The sequence below is a fragment of the Peromyscus maniculatus genome, chromosome 14 (genome assembly GCF_049852395.1).
Source record: "Peromyscus maniculatus bairdii isolate BWxNUB_F1_BW_parent chromosome 14, HU_Pman_BW_mat_3.1, whole genome shotgun sequence".
Lineage (NCBI taxonomy): Eukaryota > Metazoa > Chordata > Mammalia > Rodentia > Cricetidae > Peromyscus > Peromyscus maniculatus.
The window spans coordinates 59290425-59297765 of NC_134865.1; the positions used below are offsets into that span (position 1 = coordinate 59290425).

Here is a 7341-nt window from a genome sequence, read left to right on the forward strand (position 1 = left end):
TAATGTGGGGTGGGGGAGTGGACAGGCTGGCATGTGCTTGCATTTCACACTGCCCTATAAGGTCAGCTGAGGGCACTGCCCTCATTCATCTTGACTCCGAGGGGAACTCAACACCTCCCTCAACCCCCCTGCCCACATCTGTCACGTGGCTCGATACCACGCCTCACCCTGGACGCATACGTTCATCTCAGAGCCCCACCCCCACCACCCCCCCCGCCCCGTGGCGTTTGGCTCCTAGGAAGATGAAAAGTAAAGATGGGAGAAATGGCCATTTCCCCTTGGCTCCCACACTCGGCCTTCAACGTCACCAACTTCTGGGCCCCCACGGTCCCTCTTACCAACACAGTGAATGGAATGGAGGTCCCCTGAGATGTATGCACGAAGGGATCAATTGTGACAACATCCTGGGAAGGCCTTGCGGAGAAGGGTCTGGGCCCTGGGCAGGGATGAATGCCAACACCCAGACCCATAGGGCAAGAGGGCTGGCCAGGGCTAGGTATCTGAGAGCAAGAATGGCCTTCACATGGTGACGAGTCCAGCTCCTGTCCACCTCAGCAGGCCACGCATTGCTCCTGGATCCTGCTGAGTCCTTGTCCCTCCCCGGAAGTAGGGGGTCCTCTGGAGGCAAGGCAATGCCATGGAAAGCGGCTGCCTCTGGTACCTCCCTGTGGTAGGTGTAGCCATCTCTGAGCCCTCAACGGCCACCAGTGATCCCAAGAGTGAGACATTATGGGGGGGGGGGGGCAGTCACTGGGTGTGAAGGAGCAGAGGGCCCCATAATACATTCCACCCACCTTCTCAGCAAAACAAGGTCCCCATCAACCGGTACCAGGTCAGGGAGCTCGTAAAGAAGCTGAACGAGAAGAACGGTATGGTGGACTTCAGGTGAGCATGGCCCTCAGCCCGTCCCCCCTGCTTGCCAAAGGACCCCTAGCGGGATGGGCGTCAGCCCCGGGCCCCTGCCGTCTGCCTTCTGTGTTCTGTGAGATAGAGGAGACTATTTAAAGTATCCCAGAGGCCTCGTCCCAGAGCCCACGGCCAGGCCCCACGGTCCACCTTCCTTCTCCTCCTCAGCTCACTGACGTAGCAAGACTCGAGGAAGAGCCTGGGACCCGTGCCCGAGGAACTCCAGCCCCCATGACAACATCCAGGCCTCCAAGGTGAGGACAGGGGTGACTGGGGGGGGGGGTGCGGTACACAGGGGACCAAGGGAGGCAACACTTGGGCGGGACGTCAGCTAGGTCTGGCAAGACGGGTGCCACGTGCCACGTTTCCGTTATAGAGGTCGAGGACAACTTGTGGGAGTAAGTCCACCACTTCCGTGACATGGATTCTGGGGACCAAATTCAGGTGGTCAGGCTTCTGGCAAGGGCCATTAACTGCTGAGCCATCTCCCTGGCCATCTGGTTTGTGCGTGTGCGCACACACATGTATGCATGTGAGTGTGTGTGCGTGCACATGTGTGTGCGTGCACATGTGGCAGCCAGAGGGTTGGCATCTTCATCTACTGCTCTCTACCCTAATGTCTGAAACGGTGCCTCTCAGCCGGGCGGTGGTGGCGCACACCTTTAATCCCAGCACTGGGGGGGGGGGGGCAGAGCCAGGCTGATCTCTGTGAGTTCGAGGCCAGCCTGGGCTACCAAGTGAGTCCCAGGAAAGGAGCAAAGCTAGACAGAGAAACCCTGTCTCGAAAAACAAAACAAAAAAGAAAAAAAGAAAGAAAGGAAGAGTGTGTCTCACTGAAGGTGGAGCTCACCGATTGGCTAGATGGACTGGCCAGTGAGCTTCCTACCCCAGCTCTAAGCACTGGGACACCATCACACAGGCTTTTATGTATCCGGGATCTGAGCTCAGGTCCTCACATTTGCAGGGCAGGTACCTTATCACTTCCCCAGCCCAGCCTTCTCCCTCATTCCCTTACCTTTCAAACCAGTTTTTCTTTTTTTTTTTTTCCAGACACCTAAGCTTTCAGTTTGTTTGTTCTCTCTGAAACTGTCTGCCCATCACCGCAGATCAAATCACCGCAGATCAAATCACCGCAGATCTACTCCTTTGGCTTTTGCCCAGCACCAGCGCTGGCCTTTGCCGTGCCCCTGACCTTCTTCATTCTGTTCTCGCTCTCCTTCCGCTGTTCCCGGGAGGTCTTTTTCTCACAGAGGCCGTGTCTTGCCGGTCTGTGTCTGGGCTCCTTCTTCTTAGCATAATCTAGAGAATCATAGATCATGCCCAAGCCAGCTGTTTTGCCGCAACCAAAGTGGGTCCTGAATCCGAACACAGAGATGACATCTGGTGTGGTTTGTACATTTTGGCTAGCTTCAAAAAGAATTTCAGTCTTTGGTACTGCTGCCTTCCCCGGGTGAAGGACGTCAATCACCATCTGTTTCCTCTGAAGCAGACGGTTAGTCATGGACCTCCTGGTCGGGATCGTTACTGTGTCATTCATGATGGCTACGGACCCCGAGCTGCGCGGGAGGAAAAGAGGATCGCTCTCTGCCCTCAAACCAGTTTCTTAAAGGCCTGGAAGTCACAACAGCCAGTCGGGTCTGGAAAGAAACTCCAACGAGAGAAGTCCTGACAAGTTGTGGTGGCTGTGAGGAGATTCAACCAAAGGTCAGATGGACAGATGCCGTGACCAGAGCTAAGTGTGAGCAAATAAAATCTGGCTTGGTTCTGGGCATCTCTGTGCTGCTGAGGCTGTTCCCTTCGTTGGGGTGGGAGAACACTCAGGGTTTAGTGACGTCACAGGGACGCGGTCTAAGTGGTCTCGTTTAGAGCCACAACGACTAACTGGGAATGCAGGATTGCTAGACAGAAGGAAAGGAGTCACAGAGGTTAGGTCACAGAAGCAGTGGCCATGGTCAGTGTAAGCTCAGTCAAGGGACAAGACGGGAGGCAGTGTGAGGAGAAAGAGACACTGAAGAAGCAAGGGTCCTTCGGAAGGAACTTTGTGGGGCCACAGGGAAGGACCCTGGGCTAAGAGACCAAGAGACTCGACATCTGTCTAGTCCAACCTCATCACACCACAGCCTGGTCCCTTGACCTTGGAGCCTCAGGGGTCTCGCCTGAGTAATGGAACATCGAAAAGGAAACTTTCTCAGTCTGTTCCAGAGCTCATCCCTCTGTGTCGCATTAAAAAATTCCTTGAGAGGGCCAGCGAGATGGCTCCGGTGGCAAAGGGACTTGCCGCCCACGCTTACCTGAATCCAATCCTGGAATCCATGAAGGTTGCCCTTTGACCTGCGTGTGATCGCTATGGCCCAGAAGCACTCCTGCCCCCCCCCACACACACACACACTACAAAAATTACTACTTGGTGAGTCCAAGGCCAGTCTCAAAAACCAAAAGAGGCCAGAGAGACGGCTCGGGCGTTAAGAGTATTGTGGCACACAAATACCTATATCCGCCTACATCAACACAAACAAGTGGAGAGGAAGAGGGGGGGGGGGAGGGAAGAGAAGAGAAAGGCAAGATGCGAGAATTTAACAAAAAGAAGAAAAGGAAGAGCCGTGAGCACACACAGAGCTCGGGTGGGTTGGTATCTTCGCTAGGGTGTCTATTGCTGTGAAGAGATGCCATGACCACGGCAACTCTTATGAAGGAAAACATTTCATTGGGGTGAAGGCGTACAGTTCAGAGGTTCAGTCCATTGTCATCATGGTGGGACATGGCGGCGTGCAGGCAGACGTGGTGCTGGAGAGGTAGCGGAGAGTGCTACATCTTGCAGGCCACAGCAAGTGGTCTGAGACACTGGGCTACCGGTACCTTGAGCGTGTATAAGACCTCAAAGCCCGCCTCCACGGGGACACACTTCTTCCAACAAGGTCACACCTCCTAACAGTGCCACTCCCTTCGGGGGTCATTTTCTTTCAAACCACCACAGTTGGCCAGGCTGTGGCATGCTGAAGTGTGTCAAAGATCACGTCGCCAGGGACCACTGTAGAGCAATCAGGGCAGACGGCGCCTGTTTTCGGCACGTGATAATCAGACAAGCAGATGACGAATGGTCAGTACCACAGACGGTACAATCCTGAGCTGGAGTTGAGTTTCCAGGAGCCGGGTGGTGAGATAAGAACTCAGGGTCACAGTGAGGATGGTGGAGAACAAGGAAAGCAGTGGACATATCGGGGTGTTCTGTGGCTGTCGGAACTGTCTCCTCAAAGAAAGCTGGGGTTTTTGAAGTCACGGATCTTTGAAATGTTTCATAACCTACACACTTATTATGGAGCACCCATAACTAATAGGACCTAGGGATTGTGTATGGCTGAAAGGGACATTCAAACATGTAACAAAAATTGAAAGTTAGAATGACTATACATCAATAAAAGCTTCCCGTTTATTTCTGTATATAAAATTAAAGAGGGAGCTACGATCACAAATTTGATTTTCTTTCAGGCTGGTTTCTAAGAATGACAGAGAGTCTAGAGAGCTAAAGTATACCCCCATCACCAGTTTCAGCCCTCTAGGTCACCCCTTGACCCTGACACTCCACCCTAAGTAAGTGGGAGACAGATGGCCAAACCCAAACCTTCCCGTAGTATCCGAAGTGGCCTCCACCCAATTCAGCTCCCAAAGATGGAGTCATTCCCATGTGTAGCCACTAGGTGTCAGGTCAGCTCCAAAAGTCCTCACGAGAACGTTCCAGGGAGCTCTTCAGAGACGTTCCCTAGACTGGGAATCTTCCATGAACTTCTCCCAGCATCTTGAACGTCTGCCCCTGGAACCCAGCCTGATCGACCCCAGAGATGCAGGAAGCCCATAAGTGCGCAAACCCCTGCTCGGCTCCGCGTTCTCACAGTCGATCGGGGTTACTAAGAACTACCGTGCACTTCTGTAGGAAGGAAGGAAAGTTGGCACCTGGACAGAGTTTCCCCAGCCAGTCCTCTATCTAGCCAGACCGCTAGGCAGCAGGAAGCACCACTGGGCAGGTCTACAGGAGCACCCGCAAGCCCAGCCCAACAAGCAAGCCCGCGGGGGCCTCGAGGCGGGGGATGCTGCGGCCACTCGGCCTCTACACATAAGCAGGAGTAGCAGAGGCCATCAAGAAGAGGGAGAGCCTAGAGGCGGCTGTACACCCTGGGAAACAGCAGCCTGGGTTTATCCCTCCTTCCACACTCCCACTGGGCTCTGAGAACAAGCCCTGCGTCCTCCCAGGACTGTGGAGTGAGCACCGTTAAGTTCGTTTCCCAACTAGGAGGGGTTCGGCATCCTGTCCACGATCTCCCAGGTAGCCAAGCACCACACTGAGACTCCGTGTCCTTCCCTGTCCCTCTGAGGCTGCCTTGCACAGGTTCACCACCAGGGGGCAGTTTTAAAGGGGCTCGCTCTGCAGACATCTAAGTGGGAAATACATTGTGAGGGCTGGAACGGCTTATGAGGAGACAAAGGCAGTCGGCACTCCATACTCTGCTGTGGCCAAATTCTTAGGGGGAAGGTTTATGAGCCCTGCCGATCCCCACCCCTGGCCTCCACTCCCATGGGGCTCAGCTATCCCACCGGGTAGCTAAAGCGGCAGGAAACAGGAGTGATACCTCTGTGCGTGAGAGCCGTAACGTGGTCAACCACGTAAATTCTGGCATTTCGCCATTCTCGGTTTGCAATCTACCTAGCTTTACCAGTTATCACCTCTGTGACCTTGAGCAGTGGGGTCCATGCTTCTGGCTTCAGTTTCCTTACCTGTAATTGAGGATTGTAATAACATCCTGTCTTCTACAGAGCCCTGTGAAGAGTAAGTGGAATAATGCATATGAACCCTTCGTTTTCCGGCCTTGTGGGTAGCCTATAATTTACCAAGAGCATCCTTACTCCCTCCAGAGAGCTTAACTCCTGTCTCAACCTCATGACGGAGGTATTCCACTCCTGAGAGAGGGTCCTGGGGACTCTGGGACCCAAAGGGCACAGGCAGGGCTATCTCAACACATCCAAGTACTGACTCTTAAAGACGCTGTGGAGGAGTTTCAACCTTGGGCTGGAATGCAAGCAGCCCAGGGTCTTAAGAATGACAGGGAAACGGGATGTGGAAACAGCAGTACTAGCTTGCTTGGTGGGGCAGTGATGACCTCTAGACAGATCAACAGAGCAGGATGCCAGCACATCTCTACCAAGGGAAGCCCCACCACAAGTCCAGGAGAAGGCGCGGACTCTGGATTCAGGAGTTTCTATCCCAGCAAGCAAGCGCCACAGCCCACCTGTTTCTCAGAGCAGGTATGGTCATGACGCCGCTTGGGAAGGGGTGAGAGCGTTCACACAAACCCCGGCCTCCAAAGTCAGCCCTGGTGGCAGCTCCCGTGTCCTCAGAAAGCCAAGCCTGCCCTGCCAAGTGGGGACTCGGGATTTGTTTTGTGTTAAACAAAAGGAAACAATGGCTGGCAACGCCAGCCTGTGTCCTAAGACCCTGGCTTCTGACCAGCAGCCTTGAACCAAAATGAAGGAAAGGTTATCCGGAAGCCGACATCACATGGGGGGGGGGGGGGGAGGCTGGGCAGCTGTGGGAGCTGGCTCCCAGCCCAGCGTGCCCCATAGGGGGAGAATGGCAGCATGATCCTCAGAGGGACCTCCCTCACCCTCTCTCTCTTCTCTATTCCTCTCTCTCCCTCCCTCCCTCCCTCCCTCCCTCCCTCCCCCCCCCCCACCTCTGGTTGCACACTGTAGCCCAGACTAGCCTCAAGTGCTCTGCATCCCTCCGTCTTAGCCTCCTGAGGGCTAGGCTCATGGACATGAGCCATCATGCCTGGCAGGGAGATTTTTTTTTCTTTTTCTTCTTGTCGCTTTGTCTTGCCACGGCTTTTGAGAGTACTTGAAGTTGTCAGGATAACTGTCTGGCTGCTATGAGTTCAAGATGCCTGGGACACAACATTCCTCCTTGTACAGATGTGTGCAGATGCAGAAAAAAAGGAAGAAAGAAAAGAAAAAGCATTTGCCATATTGGAGCCAGGCCTCATCCCCAGCTTGAAAATAATAGGTTGGTTTTTTTTTTTTCCATAGTTCTTAGGCAAGAGTGTCCAAACCCTAGGAATTTCCCGGGAAGAGATGTCTTTTTCATGCTAATGGAGGATTCATACAACCTTCAGTTGGCTTTGGGGTGGGAGTTGATCACCAGAAAGACCAAGACTGCAGCCAGACCTTCCTGTCCAGCCTCAAATGTCCCCCTCCCAGGGGGGGTGGCTTGGAGGGAGAGTTTAATCCTCTGGCCTCCTTCTGTCAGTCATGCCCATCTTATGAAACTCCATAAAAACCCCTGGCTCTTGGACTTCCTGGTGGTGAACAAGTCCTTGTGGAGGAGGTGGTGTGTCCAGACTCCACAAAGAGGGTTCCCAAGCGTCAGCCCTCGGCCCCTGCTCTGGG

At 53.9% G+C, this 7341-nt stretch overlaps 1 protein-coding gene and 1 pseudogene across 1 annotated transcript in view; one reads left to right on the forward strand and one right to left on the reverse strand.

Moving 5' to 3' along the window:
* Positions 1 to 2677, forward strand: part of Lrrc74a (leucine rich repeat containing 74A) — a 31056-nt gene extending 28379 nt beyond the window's left edge. Inside the window, exons 13-15 of the mRNA XM_042260969.2 lie at positions 803 to 885; positions 1075 to 1160; positions 1957 to 2677. Coding sequence (XP_042116903.1) covers positions 803 to 885; positions 1075 to 1087 — 96 coding nt within the window. The 3' untranslated portion in view covers positions 1088 to 1160; positions 1957 to 2677. The remainder of the gene's footprint in view (positions 1 to 802; positions 886 to 1074; positions 1161 to 1956) is intronic.
* Positions 2045 to 2447, reverse strand: LOC102919430 (small ribosomal subunit protein eS24 pseudogene; annotated as a pseudogene).
* Positions 2678 to 7341: the final 4664 nt, after the last annotated feature.